The sequence below is a fragment of the Portunus trituberculatus genome, chromosome 25 (assembly GCF_017591435.1).
Source record: "Portunus trituberculatus isolate SZX2019 chromosome 25, ASM1759143v1, whole genome shotgun sequence".
NCBI lineage: Eukaryota > Metazoa > Arthropoda > Malacostraca > Decapoda > Portunidae > Portunus > Portunus trituberculatus.
The window spans coordinates 2,508,770-2,527,500 of record NC_059279.1 but is presented as its reverse complement, the minus strand read 5'-3'; the positions used below and the strand labels follow the sequence as shown (position 1 = coordinate 2,527,500).

The window sequence follows — 18,731 nt, the reverse complement described above, 5'->3', positions numbered from 1 at the left end:
GGTGCGAGTGTAGGTTGGGTTTCCTCACTCGGGGCAAGGATTTCCTAGCGGGTGGGCTTTGAGAGAGGAGGTACCCCAAAAAGTATCCCCTTTAGCCCATAGATTCCCGTGAAAAGCCCACATGATATAAATCTATTGCAGGTTGACTTACTAAGAGCTTTTTAGAACGTGGTTTTATATTTCCCTTTATATAACAGATGATTGTTGTTTTTAAATTAATTCTTTATATTGAGCCGCAAAACGACACGTATTAATAAAAAGAAAGACCACATTCTTTCCTTCAATATAAAGTATGCGACTTTTGTCCCTCCTGACGGCTGTAATGACGCGGCGCCTCCTGCAGTCACTTGCCCCATCCTCCACTGCTACAACCGCCACGGATAATCTTCTTGTACGTGGATCCATTCCAAAATGTTCTTTCGTTCTTTTTTATGTCCGTACCCGAGTCATGCCATCGCTGGTCAGGTAACACGGTGAAGCGGATGGGAAAAAAACACCCCCATTTGAACGAACCCAAATATATTGGTCAAATCAGCGACTTTCTCCCCCGCAAGGTAATCTAGTAGTACACGCGTCTCCTCGTAGCATTATGACTGGAAAGTTTCATCACAAACAAAAACCGAAGATTATTGTTTGTCTCACGCCGGACCCCAACACGGAAGCTTCACAGACAATCATGTTTAAGGCGACAGTTTACGAGAGATCAATATGGAGTGAAAATCCACAACGTCCTCTTTATTTTTTTTTTTTCTATGTCCTGGCCAATAGCGACTGTAGGTAAATTGAAGAGTGGCGCAGGCAACTTTATTTACAATGATACCCATATTAGGGGCCAGATCACCACCCAAGCGCATCTTTGGTGTAACCACCTAGAACCTGGGTATCATGGTGACATGTAGGTAACTTTAAACCACTCCACAAATAACAAAGATTCAAGACGGCTCGTGGTGGGATTCGAACCTACGCGTAGACTTTTACTCTATCCCACGCTCACCACCTTATCCACTACGCCACCGCCTCCCTGCTCCATACCTCCCTTTGTGTCAACACGAGCATGCAAGTAACGAATCGCATCTTTTCTTTCAGACGAGGACCATTGGCGGACTAAAGACACGAAGCTCCTTTCGCTTCACACGCACCGGTGGGCGTTGGCGGCGGTGGTGGGCGTAGCAACGGTAGCGGCGTGGCTGGCAGCAACAGTGATGGCCACGGCACTGGCGGCTACCCCAAGGCTAGCATCTGCTGACAAGGGTGCGTACTGTGCATTTCAAGCAGCCACATGGTTTTATGTATACACACACACACATACACACACACACACATGCACTAACACACATGGTAGCTAGTCTCAATGTCAATCATAGTATCGTGATTCGTCCACATTAGCTCCGGACCTCCCACATCTCATGACATCATATTTCCTTAACAGACACCGCTGGAGCAGGAGTGGGTCTACTACAGACGGGAACGCCCCTAGACGCTGACCTGAGGGCCGCCTTCCAGCTAGCAGCGCGGCGCAGCGGTGCGGGGGTGCCGCTGCGAGAGGCCACTGCCGCTGATACCGCCACGGACGTGGTGGCGACCTTCACTCAGCTGTGGGAGGCAGGCGTGAGGGTGTTCCTGGCAGGCGTCTCTGCCACACACACGGAAGCTTTGTGTCGACACTTGCAGCAGACAGGGAGGGAGGCGCTCCTTGTGTCCCTCACAGACGACGCCGATACTCCTTCCTGCAGCAGCAGCAGCAGCAGTCTCTTGGCGTCTGTTTCCCCGCCGCCGGCCGCGCTCGTGGCCACGGAGGTGGCAGCGCTGGTGGAGGGCGGCGCCACCCATCTCCAGCCTGTACTCATGCCGTCGCGGGCGGGTGAGTCACTTCTGCCAGGCCTTAGGGCGGTGGCGGCGGCCCACAACGTGACCGTGGCCTCGCCTGTCTACATGGACCCCGCGCGCCCCTCTGTCATGCCGCTGAGCCAGGCGCTGGACGCATCGCCTAGAACCGCCGTCTGGCTGGCGGCAGACCACCACCTGCCGCATCTCATGGCGCCGCTGAGGGCAGCCCTCTACGGCCGCCTTGTTATGCTTCATGCCCATCCCGCCCACCTCGCCGCCCTCTTCGCTCATCCCGCCGCCCGTGCCGCCGCCGAGACCTGCGCCGTCACCACAGTGCAGTGGGCGGGGCCCTCTAGTGTTGACAGCCTCGCCCACCGCCGCCTCATGGCCGCCCTCAAGCCCATCGATCCGCTGGCGGCCGCCCTAGCCTACCACGCGGCAACCCTGTCCATCGACGCTGCACTCCACGGCAGCGCCCACACTGCATCACAGTCCAAGGCTCACCCACCAGGGGCGGCGAGCAGGTGGGGCGCTGAACAGGAGGTCCGGGACACAGAGGAGGTAGGCGCTACCCCTGCCAGGCAACAAGCAGGGTGGGCAGCACGCCTCCGTCTAGTAAAGCAACACCTGGTGAAGACGATGGTGATGCAGGACTCCCCGTGGCTGCTGGAGGGCATGACCTGGGTGCATGAAGGCAGCGGCCCGTCCCCCTGGCTGGTGAGGGGGAGCTATGCCCCCGCTCGCCTGCTCACACGACAGGAAATGTGGCAGCTTGGGAAGCATGCAGGCTGTGGTTCCCTGGCCAGGGTGGAGGTACGCGCCCACGACCCCCTCACCAACCGACCCATCCTCAATGCCTGGCCAGTCCACGCCGCGCCAGAAGTGCTCCTCATACCGAACTTCTCCCCGCGGGGCTTCAGTGTCAAGGCACACTGCCCGGACCGTGTCAGGAGGGAGGTGGAGGTGGGGTGCCAGGGCGCCGCGGCACACGATGAGTTACTAAAATGCGTAATGGTGGAGTCCAGAAGAGCAAGACAGCGACGCGAGGTGAACAACTTCATCACCCACCATGGCGTGTCTGGGAGGAAGTTTCAGGGGCGAGGCTTGACGTACGCCATCAGGAAAGCGAAGGGCTTCATCCACCATCCTGACGTGAGAGCCTTCATTCCACAGCTGGGCGGCTGTCTCGGAGCGACCGGGGGCTGTAGCTACTGTTTTGTCTTCATCATGGGTAGCAACGTGACTGTGAACCCTGGAGTATGCATGGGCGCGTGCGCCGTGGCCGTGGGCGCTTCCTGCTCCTCGCTTGTCGCCAAGGGTGTGGAATACCAGATAGCTCACACCGTCATCTGCACGGAGCTATTCGCGCAGGGCCAACTCTCCTGGGATTCCTACATTGCAGACGCTGCCTACGGGGCGCGTGTGGCGGCAACCAACCCCCAGGCGCTGCGAGGCTACCAGCTGATGGCGAGCCCTTTAGTGGCTGCCATGCAGGTCAGTCCAAGCCTCTCCAGCCTGGTGGAAGTGTTGGCACGGCCCTGGGTCAGGCACATGGAGTATGAGGAGGGCATAGCAGAGGCTGACGACCCAGTGGGACATCTAATGACTGCCCTGGGCCTGCCACTGTGCTCAGCTGTGGCACTGCTGTACCACCACATCCTCAAGGCAGCACTCATTGCCCTGATGACCACCATGACCTGGTGCGCCCTCAAGTGAGCACCACCCACCTCGGGAACACCACCAAGACTTGCCTCACAGCTGGGCCACTCCTGCCGAGAGGAGATGCGAGCCACACTCTCAGGAATACTGCATCCCAGGCTGGCCACCTTTAGGCCTCCGTTCAACCTAGTCCCTTCATCTCCCCACGGCAGCAGCCCGCCCAGCAAGCCCCCAAGGACTCACCAGGACTCCTCCGGCCACGAGCGTGCCAGCTACTGGACGCCTCGATGTGTCAGCAGCAAAGGTTTACTGTGATATTTGTACATTTATACCCACGCGGGGCACGGCCCTGGGCTGCCCTGGCGTCCGGAGCAGGGCAGCCTTGGATGACTCTCTTGTCCCTGTATCGGCCTGTGTCAGGCTTCTTGGGTATTCACGCCACCGACACATTACCAAAGTTACAGTTTCAAAGACTGTCAAATCACCACGTGTAATTTTACACTATGTGCATTTATGTGTAAAACTTCGTCAGTAGGTAACCTGCACCTGAGCAACACCTCGGGGATTTCTGATCGTTACGGGACACACACACACACACACACACACACACACACACACACACACACACACACACACACGTCAATAGCTTAGCCCTCCCTCACACAGCAAGGCAGGGACGGCTCCTCCTCCTACTACTGGTGCCTGTATAGTCATAAACTCAACCTGTGCCAACGTGTTGTAATGTTAGAACATTTAGCCGTGGAGCAACAAGGACACGTTCTATCACAGTGCGTGTCACACATCCCTAATATTCGGACGCTTTTATGTAGCTCCGCAACATTCCCTCCCATTTTTTTTTTTTTCTATTTCTTCTTCCCATTTTGTCTTTATGGATCTGATGAATGCTGTACTAATGTATTTATCTAAGCAATCCATATATAAGAATTATCCTCACAATTTATTTATATTTATACTTCGCCTTCCATTTTCTATGCAATGTGTGCATCATAGATTCAATGAACGCTATTCCAGCGTATTTATTAATTTATTTACTCATATTTATTCAGGTCAATGTGCAGTTTGTCATAACGAACACTAAAAAAACAGTGTACAGCATCATTGCAATGTTCACAACATCAGGACAACAGTGTACACTTGCTTTCCCTTGTTACTTGGGCATGAAAGCTGCACATTTCCCGCCCTCATTTCTTTGTATATAATTGTTCAGTGTATAAATGTAGCATTTTTTGTAAAGCTGTTGTGTTTTTTTTTTTTTAGTGTTGTTGAAGTTTTGTTTGTATAGTAAAATTTGAAATGTTTGTTCTGCTCTTTCCCTAATCAACCAATGAGAGAGAGAGAGAGAGAGAGAGAGAGAGAGAGAGAGAGAGAGAGAGAGAGAGAGAGAGAGAGAGAGAGAGAGAGAGAGAGAGAGAGAGAGAGAGAGAGAGAGAGAGAGAGTGTGTGTGTGTGTGTGTGTGTGTGTGTGTGTGTGTGTGTGTGTGTGTGTGTGTGTGTGTCACACACACACACACACACACACTCTGTCGTCCATAGCTCAAACATTGGTATATACACACACACACACACACAGTGTGTGTGTGTGTGTGTGTGTATATATACCAATGTTTGAGCTATGGACGACAGAGGAATCAAAAAGGAAGGAGAGGTGAAGAGGACGAAGAGTTGACGTAAGAAAAATTAAGATAAAAAGGAAAGATAGAGAAGGAAGCCCCGAGACGGCTGGGAGAGGAAGAGATGGGGGAAGATAGGCTAGGTAAAAAAAAAACCCATGGAAGAAAACCATAAGATTTGGAGGGCAGAGCGGGAGAAATAGATTATGTCTATTTTCAAAGGCTCTATTTGAAGATGCACATGTTTTTAAGGGTATTTCTGTGGTTCTGGTGATGGATTAACAAGATTTATAGTTTATCATAAGGAGAAACTGTCTTGAAAACCTAGCTAGTCGTCTATGAGGACTTGAAGGATTGTCGTGGTGAGAGAGCAAGGCGTTTCTGAATATGGGCCTCAGTCTGATCCAACTGAGGCCGTGCCACTCCAATGTTTACCGGTTAGTACAGAACCTTGCTGGTTTACTTCCTACACTGGTAGCCACTTCACTAAAAGCTAGAATTTGTGTATTCCAGCAGTGACTCGACGCCTTGTTTGGAGAATGAGAACACTGCAATGAAGGGAACCTCCGATTCACCACCTCTAATTGTATTCTATGGGCATCCCTTTCCTAACAACGTGCTCTACTGCATAAGCCTGCTGGTACAGACGCATCCGCTTTAGCATGCATCCTCACTCTTAAAAAGAGACGGGTATGAGGGCTGGATATATAATCGTTACTCTTGACACCATCGACCGTATATAGCAATCTCCCCCACAACTCAAATATGCACTAGTGACGAAGGGCAGGACACGGGACACGGTAGTCATGGCAGTACACGCGGAGCCTTAACACAGGCTGGATGACGCTGCCAGTAGCTTAACAGGACCTCCTGCGTCGCCACATCTCGGTACGACTCAGTCAGACACTGTATGGTGGCTGAAGGCGCTAAAATTTAAGGCAGGTTTACACGTGTCAATATACGACTGAAATTGTAAGTTGATAGAAGTATTGACTGAGTCCTTCTAGTCGAAACACTTTCACACATAGCGACTGGGAAGTATCAGCTGGTTGGTGGGAAGTGTCAAATGTAAACAAACAGCTGCCCTACAAGACGTCTTCCTCTGGTGACGATGACGATTGCGATCAATTCAAATCATCACAAGTATTCAATCCTCACCTCCAACAACACCCTGCATAGAAAGTCATCGGAAAGTGGCAGCTATCTCATCGAACGCCGATTTGCGTAAGCTTTTTTGCTGTAGAATTAACTTTTATAGGGCCGCAGAGTTACTCTTTTTCCCCCACCAATTCAGAAATCTTCTCTACAATCGACACCACATTTTCAAATCTTTCTCCGTGACGTCACAACTTAAACAAAGTCGCAAAACGACTGAACAAGACCAATATGTTGGCACCGATATTCAGTCGGAAACTCTACCGGGCACTGGACACATCGCCTAGAACTGCCGTCTGGCTGGCGGCAGACCACCACCTGCCACATCTCATGGCGCCGCTGAGGGCAGCCCTCTACGGCCGCCTTGTTATGCTTCATGCCCATCCCGCCCACCTCGCCGCCCTCCTTGCTCATCCCACTGCCCGTGCCGCCGCCGAGACCTGCGCCGTCACCACAGTGCAGTGGGCGGGGCCCTCTAGTGTTGACAGCCTCGCCCACCGCCGCCTCATGGCCGCCCTCAAGCCCATCGATCCGCTGGCGGCTGCCCTAGCCTACCACGCGGCAACCCTGTCCATCGACGCTGCACTCCACGGCAGCGCCCACACTGCATCACAGTCCAAGGCTCACCCACCAGGGGCGGCGAGCAGGTGGGGCGCTGAACAGGAGGTCCGGGACACAGAGGAGGTAGGCGCTACCCCCTGCCAGGCAACAAGCAGGGTGGGCAGCACGCCTCCGTCTAGTAAAGCAACACCTGGTGAAGACGATGGTGATGCAGGACTCCCCGTGGCTGCTGGAGGGCATGACCTGGGTGCATGAAGGCAGCGGCCCGTCCCCCTGGCTGGTGAGGGGGAGCTATGCCCCCGCTCGCCTGCTCACACGACAGGAAATGTGGCAGCTTGGGAAGCATGCAGGCTGTGGTTCCCTGGCCAGGGTGGAGGTACGTGCCCACGACCCCCTCACCAACCGACCCATCCTCAATGCTTGGCCAGTCCACGCCGCACCAGAAGTGCTCCTCATACCCAACTTCTCCCCGCGGGGCTTCAGTGTCAAGGCACACTGCCCAGGTCATGCCAGAAGGGAGGTGGAGGTGGGGTGCCAGGGTGCTGCAACATTCAATGAGTCTTCCAGTTGTGTGATGGTGGAGTCTAGGGGAGCCAGGCAGCGGCGTAATATACACAACTTCATTCCTCAACACAGCCTGCCCTCCTTACCACCCAAAGAAAAGGACAAAAATCTTTACATCATCTTAAGGAAGCTCAAAGGTCTCTTCAAACACCCTACGTTCGAAGAATTTGTACCCCAAATTGGTGGTTGTTTAGGAACTCTTATTGGCTGCTCTATTTGTTTTGTGTACACTATGTCAAATGATATAACCGTCCTGCCTGCAGTTTGTTATGGGTCATGTGCCGTGGGAATGTCTGGCTCATGCTTTGCACTATTTGCAAGAGGTGTTCAATTCAAGATGAGCAACACTGTCATCTGCACTGAGCTGTTCGCACAGGGCCAACTCTCCTGGGATTCCTACATTGCAGACGCTGCCTACGGGACGCGTGTGGCGGCAACCAACCCCCGGGCGCTGCGAGGCTACCAGCTGATGGCGAGCCCTTTAGTGGCTGCCATGCAGGTCAGTCCAAGCCTCTCCAGCCTGGTGGAGGTGTTGGCACGGCCCTGGGTCAGGCACATGGAGTATGAGGAGGGCATAGCAGAGGCTGATGACCCAGTGGGACATCTAATGACTGCCCTGGGCCTGCCACTGTGCTCAGTTGTGGCACTGCTGCACCACCACATCCTCAATGCAGTACTTGTTGCCCTAATGACCACTGTGACCTGGCGCGCCCTCAAGTGAACACCACCCACCTCGAGAATTAATTTACCATATACTTTGTTGCACACCACTAAGGCTCCCTGGGTGATGGGTGAAGGCAGAGATGTATTTGGTGACAGCAGCAAAGTTTTACTGTGATATTTGTGCTACATGAGTCTGGCACTCTGAGCTAACTCATGTCAAATCAATTGGATGGATTAGCACTCTTCACATTTTGTAACTGTGCAATATTTCTTAGATGTTTCATTAACTTTTCACCAGAATTTGACTATATAATTCATTGCCAGTCTGGCAAGCCTTCCCTCCAAATACACACTCATGTGTTGAGAGAGGATGATTCAGAAATATGCAGATTATTGTCAAACCACAAGGAACACCTTATACATGCTACAAGCTGTTACCTTCAGTTGTCTTTCTGTGACCAACATGTTTCTCTAGTGGTGTATTACAAAAAAGACATCCAAGTAGCATTCCTCAACTTGCAGACCTCTCATTAGTACTTAATATTTCTGTTCTTATCTATTTATGTTTGTCTCATTAGTACTTAATATTTCTGTTCTTATCTATTTATGTTTGATCTCTGTTCCTAAAATTTTTCCCCACTTTCCACATATCAAACTCAGGAAAAAAATTTTCTTATACAACTGTTAATTTTGATATACCTCAATATTCATGTTATTAGTCTATCCATAAGAAATGCAGGATACACAACTTCATAGTCAGTGTATGTATCAAACATTATTTTCTTCTGAAAAATACATTATTTTTTTTCCAAAACTTTCTTTTACAACTAAAGGAGCATTCTTCTTAAAAGTAGTCTTAAGCATGTAGTGTATTAATATTTTGTTATTTTGTCATTAATCATTTCACTGGTTTTCATTGCAAATGCATCAAGTAACACTAGACAGACATCCCTTCAGCAGGATGGCAGAGATGTTGCACTTTGTCTCAGTGTAGGAATGAAAATACAGTGGAGGATGTCTCCCCTCCTCTCAGCCCTTCCCTTTAGCAACCTTTTCCAGTATGCAAAAATTACAGTGGTGATGTTCTTCCAGTCTGCCCATGCCAGGCTGTGCTCTCCCTTATACAAGGAAGAAAATATTTTCAGACATCAGATGGGAGTTGGCTAAGAACATGCAAAAAATGTGGTTACACATAATAAAGTTACAAATTTCAACAATTAGATAAATATAAAGTCAAATATGAATGGTGGTGTTCAGCACTGAATGTTGCTGGTATGACCACAGAATTGTATTTTACTGGTATGACCATAGAAGTGCATTCCCCTATAGAACCCTATCGTGCTTCCTGAGGAAATTATTATGAACAAGTATCAGTGTAGCTCCCTAAACAGATAGTTTATCAATTGAGTACAGATATCTAAAAATATACTACACTAACCTGCCTTGTGCAGTCTCTCCACAGCTCAGCACCCCATTATGGGACTGTGCCTAAGTGAAGAAGGAAATAAATTTGACAATTGAACAAAATCTACTACTTCCTTATATCTCTTAATATACATCTATACCTAAGGGGGCAGAGGCATATTGAATGAAAATTAGCTGTAAAAATTTCACATTTCTCTTCATCTCGCTCTGTATGTATAAGTAATAAGGCAAGGACAAATTAATCTCAGCCTTACCAAAAGCACTAAGGAGAGAAATCTTCCAAGGCACCATCAACTCTTTCCTTCCTCTTGAAAAATCTCGGAGGAAGAAATGATCGTTAAAGTAGCTCCTTCATTTGTTTTTATTGGTCTTTACAATGAGTCTCTGAGGTTTGCCAGGTCCCAACAACATGAAGGCAAGCAGGTGTTCCCTCGTTATCACCAGTGTGTACAGGTTATCCCAAGAGGAGCAGCTCGGTTTCTCCCATCTCCATGACATAGCGGAGTCAGGATGGCCATACACAGTTAGGCTCACCCACGGAACAGCTGTTGCTTCACGCTGCGCCAGCCAAGACCTGGAAACAAAATATCCATTGAAAATTAGAACATGTCCACAAATTAATTCTTTTCTTTCAGCCATTTATGAAAGCTTTGCAATTATCATATCGTCCAAGAAGAAAATATAGTAATGTCAGAATATACTAAAAACAATGGAATATATCAGTCAAATTTATTTACTCCATTTACAAAATTAAAGGTGTTCTCTGATAACCATAGCTGTCACCATGAGATCTTTGTGTCTCACTCATAAAACTTGAATCAATTTACTTCTTTTTTTGAAACCCAGGACCAAACTTTCAAACTCTTGTTTTCTTACACTGACCTGGTATACTGAATTACGAGGTGAATGAGGCTGGGAGAGAAGAAGCCGGAGGACTGGGCACAGCAGAGGTTGTTGACAGGAGTTCCATGTCTTGGCTCCACCACGCCGGAAAGCACCGACTCCTTCTGACTCCTGCGTAATGGAGGGTAACAAGTAACATTCATTAGCTTTGTCTCACTAGTTCAAGTATCGGTCTCCCTACACTGAAATATACCTACTCAACAAGAATTATTCATTTATGATACATCCCATCTTATATCACCAAGTGTCAATCTTTTCATCAACCCGAGACAAGCATTCCCTGAAAATGTAAATCCCTAATAAAAAAAAATAAATAAATAAATAAAATAAATAAATAAATAATAATAATAATAATAATAATAATAATAATAATAATAATAATAATAATAATCCAACAATTTAACATCTATCTATAAATATACCAGACTGGCAATCCCAAACAGAATGGCTCAGACCACCACCACAAATGTCCATTACACTCTTAGTACTGCACAGCAGGCCCTAAGAAAAGACAAGTTAACATAACAAAAATAACAAGAACATTTCCTAGCAAACCTCAAAACTCACAGTCTTATCCCAAGTGTCTGACATCCAATCCACTCTAAAAGGTCCTCTGGCTCAGCTATCTGCTCATCCAGCCCTGCCTCTTCTACAGGTGGGCCAGGGAAAGGCATGAAGGCCTTCTCCAGCACATTCTGGCTTAGCGTTGCTGCACACTCACTAACACTGTAGCCAAGGTCATGGAAGTACTTGGCAATAGAGGATGGACAAACATCAGGATCTGAGCCAGAAGAGATAACTGTTTACTTAGCAGCCATTATTTTTTCAATACCAATACTGCACTCCTGGAATTAGTGTTTTCTTAAGGTACAAGTGTTGATTTGTTGATGCTTGAAGTTGTGTAAGATAATTATGTTCTTTATACAACCTTACAAATAAAAAATACATATTTACAAGCAAAATCTCAAATACTTCCCTTCCCTGAAAATGGGGAAAATGCATTATGTGAATTATAAAAAAGAAACAAAAATTTTAACTGACATTTTTATGATTTTCACATCAATAATTTTCAAGGAACATGACTCATTCCTTACCATTTGGGACCCACAGGATCCAGAAGGAGAAGGCAAGAGGCAGCTGCGTGAAGGCATTCTTCACCTGCTGGTAGCGTGGCTTTCCCGGGTAAAAGTTTGGATTCTTCAGATCCACTTCAACCACTGCAGACAGGTTAAATGTAACAAGGAATAAAATTATTACCAAAAGTAATAGAAAGTAAGCAAACACTGGAAACATTAAAAAGATATCCTGACTACAAGAATACTTAGCCCCAAGAGCTCACCAAACTTCTCCATTGGTGTACGCAGGATGTCAGCAGAGAGGGAGCCACTGAGGGCCAGCTCCTGGTAGGTGAATTTGTTCAGCAGAAGCCTCAGCAAGCCATCAGGGGCAATAACAGCACTGTTGTCTGTGTCCAGCAGTGTGTCACAGCTCAGGCCAAACACCTGGCCTGCACCAGGGAAAACTAAGTGGTAATGACCGTTTTAAAACAACAGGGTTTGAGTATCTGTATTTGTATCTACTGAATACAGAAAAAAATATAATTAATCTCTCTCTCTCTCTCTCTCTCTCTCTCTCTCTCTCTCTTTCCCTGATACAAAAGATAAAGAGCTATTCCTTACCTTTGTTCAGGAAGGCTTGCAGGAAGGCAGGTGCACACAACTGATGCAGAGGTAGCTTATCAATTCTATAGAACTGTGTGTCCTGTGTAAGTAGCTCCCGAAGATCTGCTGGAACGCTGGGTAAGTCAGGCATCAACAAGGAAATCTCAAGGAAGAAATGATAAAAAAAAATAAGTAACATGATGCAAAGATTATCATTTATATTTCAAAGATATCTATGACATTCAGGTCATTAAGATTGTTAGTGGTAAGTCATTAAGGAGCTTTGAAAGAGATTAGACAAATAAATGGATAAAAAATGATAGGCAGAAATAGGTACTACAGTATATATGTTTCAAAGAGGAATTGCCATGTGTAGCCCTGGTGATGTTTTGCAGCTTCCCTGATTTTATGTTCTTACTTTTGCATTGAATGGGTGTTGGTCAACCAGCTTACGCCAGGCCGCCTCCTTGCCAACTTGCTCCCAGTGGTAACACCCATGGTACAGACGGCACTCTGGCGGGTGCTTCTCCACCTCTGGATTATGCATTTTATATTCTAATGACTGCTAGCCACCTCTGACTAGATAGGTAGTAATCTGTAATGTAAAACTATGTTTAGACAATGTAATCAATAGCATCTCCTAATGAAACAACAAAATATTCACATGTAGTGATGTTGACCACCAAATAATCAGCCACATTTGTGGCTGTTTATTTGGTGGTCAACTTTTATGTGTCCACAGCAGCTCTTTCAAAAATCCTGTTTAGGCCTCACTAATTGCAGACCTATACAGGTGAAGCTCCTGTCAACACACAGAGTACTGAGCATATTACATTTGTATCCTAGACATTACTTCTGACTCACAATACAAAATGCATGTGGGGGATCAAGGGGGCACAACTTCTATTAGGTGAGGTGAGGTGAGGTGAGGTGACAGCGGGGACATGGAAAGAACAGTCCCCAAATTTGGTCAAGTTAGGTTTAGGAGTCCATATTTTGGTAATGGTCCAGTATAGCTACGCTTCCTTATTTTTCAATTATTTGTTTCTACACTTCCACAGAACCCACTGTAAACATATCATACAATAGTATAAAGTGGCAGAAAAATGTCACCAACACTCTTGCTTAAAAAGGAGATTATTGATATAAATTCAACTAAACCATGACCCAGCCAGCTTTTTACATTTAGCTGCAAGGTCAAATCTGTGCTGATGGTTAAGAATTTTGCAACAGACAAGGTGGGGTTTAAGGTGACAATATCAGAGTGTAATATCTATGTTAAGACAACAGTATTTAACCATATCATTAAATTTGTTTACAACCTCAGATGCAGAAATACCATGTATAATAATACTATCTTTTTGTTTTTCCCTATTGCATAGTTTTTTCATTTCTTCATGCATCCACACTTGCTAACAAGCAGGGTTACAAGGAGTAGTAACTTGAACACCACCAATACTGGTAGGAAGTGCACTCTTATGCTCCTTAACCTCAGCAGCCAAGGCCTTGACCTGACTGATGAGATCAGCCATTATCTGAAATAACTTTTTTACTGTCAGGGTATTCAGTTGAACAGTATTTCCTGATGAAATAAGAAAGTCATTCAACTCACACTTATGGCAAACAGACGTGATGTTCTTACCTTGGGCAGCAATAATGGTGGCAGGCAGACCAGTGCTGTACAGGTCTCAGTGCCATTCATTACACAAATCACAAGCAATCGAATTACCTCTCATAGATTTGCCACTAGTGGCACAAGGAACACAGGAATTTTTTGATGATCTTCCTCCTGCCATTGAGATCACTTTAATGTATAAACATAACATGTAATAAAATACAATAATAACACAGATTAAAACAAAACACAAAGCATAACTAATAAAAAATCAGGTATCATTTTACTCTTACACCAACAGCAACAGGGCATTTGTTACCCTTCTCATCTTATAGAGCTTTTCATTCTGAGTAATTTGAACCCATACATACCCATTGTAAATTGTTTATAACATTCATAAAATTCTTTTTAAATTTACCACTTTTTGAGGTAAGCGAGCAACACTCGCCTGTGTGATGGACTGCCAGCCACTGAGAAACGCCATTGCATGTGTTTGCTTGGGGTTAGCGTCGTTTCGTAACCACGTCGTTTAATACACAAATACGACGTTTCTTACACATGCAGAACGACGTTTCGTACCTTTAACAGGGTGCGTTTCATACACACACACACACACACACACACACAGAGAGAGAGAGAGAGAGAGAGAGAGAGAGAGAGAGAGAGAGAGAGAGAGAGAGAGAGAGAGAGATTTATACTATTATGAGGAATAATAAAGGAAATTCATGTTGTTGGGGCACAATAGCTTAGCTGTTTGAGCTCTGGCTTTGAAGATTTGTGATCTTTCCCATACCAGGATTCATTTCAGTCAATATGCCAAGAAAACCTCCCAAAACTTTAGTCATTTTGTAAACTGTTTGCAATTTTTAACTGATTTATAAATTGACAAGTGCTAACAGTTAGCTCGGAGCAGCTAGCTGCTCGGGTAGGTGTTAGCTCCTCCCTGTCAGCTGTTTTGTTTGTAAACTAACCTTGGAAGAGGGAACCCTGCCATCTTTTTACAAGTGTGTCAGCTGCAATTGGCTATTTACTTCATAGAAAGACATTGAGCGTCATCAAGAGCTATGCAGCAAGTAATTATGTGCTACACCAGGAAACCTGTTAGCAGCCTCAGACGAATTCGTTCCGGTCACTGTTAGTTAACAGTGAACAGTTGTTGGCCCCGCGGAATGCATCCATATTGTCTGGATTTAGTTAATGACTGTAACATATATAGACCTACTCAGAGTTGGTAGAGCAATTACTTTGGTATTCAAATTGTTTTTAATAACTATATTATTGAAAGAGTCAACAACTCTCATTAAGACTTTAAAACGTACGACCATTTAAGACTTTAAAACGTACAACCATTCAAGTAAACTACCATTTCATCTACACAATTACTTATAAGAAATTACATGTAGTAAACACTAGGAGTGGTCGACTACCTGAACATAGCAATTGTTTTCCGAGTGTACGAATCATCGTTATTCTTGTGTACGAAACATCGTTTTCCTTGTGCACGAAACATCGTTTTTACTTGTGTACGAATCGTCGTGGGTACGAAACGTCGCGCTCCCGTTTGCTTGTGTGTGCGTATTGTCACATTATTTGCACAAGCATGAAATGAATGATAGTGATTGGTTCTTTTGTTTAGGCATGTAGCCACTGACCAATTAAAATACATAATGAATCTGGCCAATCAAAGCAGTTTGTGGAGAAATGTAACTCTATTTGAATTCACTCAATTCAGTCTATGGAAGATGTCTGAATGGGCAGGATGTTACTTCGATCATATCCATTGTATCGTCAGATTTTACGAAACAAAATGAGGTAATGACTTCATGTTAATTTCTTAACATTGCCAGTCAGGTTATGCTAGTTTAATTGTGTTATGTAAAGTTAATTTTGCTGAGAAAGACGTATCAGTGGTGTACATCGCCTCAACTAGATTACGTTAACTAGGTTAGGTTGGATTGGGTTGGATTAGATTAGGGTACTTCAGATTCATTCAAAACAGGTCAAAATATACTAGAAAAGTTTTTTTTATTGCAAAATTGTACTTCCATAAGAGATGGGGGTGGTTAAAAAAAAAAAAAAAAAACTACAGATTTGCAACAAAAAAAAAAGCCCATATTCATTCAAAACAGGTTAAAATCAACCAAAAAAAAATCAGTTTCATCCTGAAGCGAGCAGTTGGTGTAACTGTAAAAATTTACCTAAAATCAGAACAGACACTACATAGCTATGTACATAGTACATACTAACACAAACCACAACAAAAACAAGACCGCTACGTGGGAACAAACTGCCAGCTGAACACAGACAGCCATAACAAAAACATGTAGGTACTATGATATATTTATGTACGTAATTCATTTAAAAAATTAAAAGAAAGGAGTCCAGACTGGAATGCACTACATTTTCTGAGATGATAATAAATACATAAACAAACACCTAATCTTTTCCTTGGCGATATGTTGGGGCCGCGAAGGTTGTGAGTCACAACCTCTAGTCAGTAGTAGTGACCCCAGAGCTGTCCCTGACCAAAATGGGGGCCTAAGCGACAAAATATTTTTGAGGCCACTCCTCCCTCTCCTACCCAATCCCAAATGTATATTAGGCACAGAATAAGGCAAAATGCGTTTCCCCGCGCAAAATGGGGCCCCTTATGGATCGTGGAGCCCTACCCACTGCGCGTGTTCTGCGTGTAGGTAGGGGCGGCCCTGAGTGACCCAAAGGTGCAGTATGCGGTTACAGTCCGTACCGTTTTTAGTTGTTATGGCCTTGACGATCTATAGATCCCTATGACCCCAGGGGTAGTCCTGTGTGGGTATCACAGGCGTGGTAGCTGGCCTTCAAGAAGGCACAGGTAAGGCGGAGAACACTCAGGACAGCAGGTTGCCGGGAGTGGTGGACGTCTGAGGCCGCCAGGGTGTATCGTTGCCTTTACACTGTCCAGTTGACCAGTTGTTGTTGTTGTTTTCGGGCTTCGACGATCCCATAGATTCTATGAGCCCTGTTGACCAGACGTGCCATATCCAGGTTCAACAACAAGAAACCTTAGCCCAAAAAACAATCCAATTTTTCCCACCAACGGTACCACTAAATCATTAAAATATCGAGAAGGGAAACCCAGCCAAACAACATTATATTACGATTTCTGAAGACGAAAATAGTAATTTCCACACATATAAACAAAACATAAAATTTTCGTCGTACAAAGACATTTTATTTTTTACTTTCTTGATACTGTACATCATAGCGCAGGGCTAGCGAGTAGCGAGAACGTAAAGCTACCGTCCATGTGATTTCTGGCATTTATGAGATTTGTGGTAATCTGGGATGCTGGAAGGATAAGCAATCCATTTTAGGAACTATAGATGTTCTGTGATGACACTACCATATAGGAGGTCAAGAGGAGATATGGTGGAAACCTTTAAAATGATCAGTGGAGTGTATGACAAAGATGTATGTGAAGGCTTGTTTAAAATGCAGGAAGGCTTACAAACTTGTGGTCATGGAAAGGAAATATTTAATAAACGAGCAAAGAGCAAGATTAGACATCAGAAAGTATTCCTTTTGTAATAGGGTGGTGAATAACTGAAACAGCCTCCCAGACAGTGTGATAATTGATAAATCAGTTCGAGAGTTTGAAAGAAAATTAGACGATTCATGGAAAAATGAAGAGCAAAGGTTTAATTATACTGAAAAAATAGGGAGCCTCGATTACAAGTTTGACCACATGACCACAAGATCTAGAAAATGTAATTCATAGCTGGAGTCACAGGCCTGAATCGACCTCTTCCAGGAGTCGCCTGTGAGTATCTGTGAGTATAAAACAAATTCAGCAACTGATGCAGTGATGTCTACGAACTGTTCTCTCTACACATATGAGGGCCACAAGAATAAGTGTGACTTCATAGACTTGTATTTTACACAGTATTAAGTAGTCAACGAAATGGTTTTCAAGTGTTTATAAGTTTCAATGCATTTACTAAAGGTAATTTATCCAGCTATTAGGTCATTGTGAGCCTTTATACACCATAGGTACACAGTCATGACACAGATCTATAGGAGACACCAGCTAGGCAGACACTCACTAACCACTACTAACACCAAAGAAATGACCTCCAGGACAACATATCAGTGAACTAACACCTGCACATACTTATCAAAACCAAATAATTCAAATCTTGAAAACGTAAACAAACCGATCCCCTGACCCGCCGCCTCTCTCTCAGCCATTATTTGCCTCATCTCTCACTAATTACAGGCCAGACAGGTCACGAAGTGGACCCATAGGCCTAATCTTTCATGTCAGTTGTTGAGATATAACCGCAATTACCTGATTTGTGTGCTATGGAGGCTCAATGAGAAGAAGCGGGCCCACCCATGACGTCACGAGCCCCAGGCTGTGACGTCATCACCAGCTCCCGCCCAAAATGCCGGTCCCAGATGCTCGACTTCCACTATTATTTATATTTGTCTCAGTTCATTTATTTCGAGTCACAAATGCCTTTTAAGGGTTTCTAATGATAGTTCGCAGTGTTTTACGTGTCTTCCATGCTTGAGTTGAGTGAAGTACGGTGATGTAGAGGGTGTTTATGACTTGAATGGGAGGGCCAAAATACGCTAAAATTTTTACCTCCGCTATCTGTGATTTTTTATTTGAGGTTGTAGCGAAGTGTTTGTGTTTTCAAAAGATGGTTTATCATGAGAAAAGTGTGCAAGGCTCCTGAGAAGTTAAAGATGTGGACTTTAAGAATGATATGTAGTCCTGTTAATATTGTAAACAACGTCATTTTTAAATATTATTTTTCTAATAGGGCGAGTTGCCAGGTTTTGATATATCGAAATGATAGTCATAATTTTTGAAAAACGTTATCGATTCAGTTGAATGAAATTGGTGGGCTTTGAAATTGTGTTTAAGCAAGTCGAAGTTCTAATACTTTATTTAGTATATTTTTGAGCTATTTTATTATTCCTTTTCTCGGCAATGTTTTTGTATTTTAGAAGTTAGTTTCGATTGATAACGAGTCAGAATTTTTATAACATTCGTGTCCAGCTGCCTTTTTGGGAATCCTC

The 18,731-nt window shown here is 45.1% G+C and overlaps 2 protein-coding genes and 1 pseudogene across 6 annotated transcripts in view; 2 read left to right on the top strand and 1 right to left on the bottom strand.

Moving 5' to 3' along the window:
* Positions 1 to 4,805, top strand: part of LOC123508786 — a 55,639-nt gene extending 50,834 nt beyond the window's left edge. For both annotated transcript variants that reach the window (XM_045262701.1, XM_045262700.1), the window contains exons 2-3: positions 1,087 to 1,251; positions 1,430 to 4,805. In XM_045262701.1, coding sequence (XP_045118636.1) covers positions 1,087 to 1,251; positions 1,430 to 3,543 — 2,279 coding nt within the window. In that variant the 3' untranslated portion in view covers positions 3,544 to 4,805. The remainder of the gene's footprint in view (positions 1 to 1,086; positions 1,252 to 1,429) is intronic.
* On the top strand, positions 3,610 to 9,582 carry LOC123509014 (annotated as a pseudogene).
* A 246-nt stretch (positions 9,583 to 9,828) lies between these two features.
* On the bottom strand, positions 9,829 to 16,743 carry LOC123508783 (ribonuclease P protein subunit p40-like). 4 transcript variants are annotated; one of them, XM_045262694.1, is made up of 8 exons: positions 16,411 to 16,743; positions 12,468 to 12,644; positions 12,068 to 12,183; positions 11,728 to 11,895; positions 11,483 to 11,605; positions 10,956 to 11,169; positions 10,368 to 10,499; positions 9,829 to 10,059 (listed from the first exon to the last, which is right to left on the bottom strand). In XM_045262694.1, exons 2-8 carry the CDS (start codon positions 12,545 to 12,547, stop codon positions 9,837 to 9,839), a joined length of 1,056 nt encoding a protein of 351 aa, XP_045118629.1. In that variant the 5' UTR covers positions 12,548 to 12,644; positions 16,411 to 16,743; the 3' UTR covers positions 9,829 to 9,836. The 4 variants fall into 4 exon arrangements, with proteins under 4 accessions (XP_045118629.1, XP_045118627.1, XP_045118630.1 ...); XM_045262692.1 differs by having other exon boundaries at positions 12,068 to 12,212; positions 16,411 to 16,741; XM_045262695.1 differs by lacking the exon at positions 16,411 to 16,743 and adding an exon at positions 13,692 to 13,985.
* Positions 16,744 to 18,731: the final 1,988 nt, after the last annotated feature.

Excerpts from the sequence above, each read along its gene's own strand:
- LOC123508783 (XM_045262692.1), bottom strand. The coding sequence starts at position 12,596 with ATGCATAATCCAGAGGTGGAGAAGCACCCGCCAGAGTGCCGTCTGTAC. Across the intron at positions 12,213-12,467 it reads AACACCCATTCAATGCAAAA|ATTTCCTTGTTGATGCCTGA; the intron begins GTAAGAACATAA and ends TTCTTCCTTGAG. Across the intron at positions 11,896-12,067 it reads GCAAGCCTTCCTGAACAAAG|GCCAGGTGTTTGGCCTGAGC; the intron begins GTAAGGAATAGC and ends TCCCTGGTGCAG.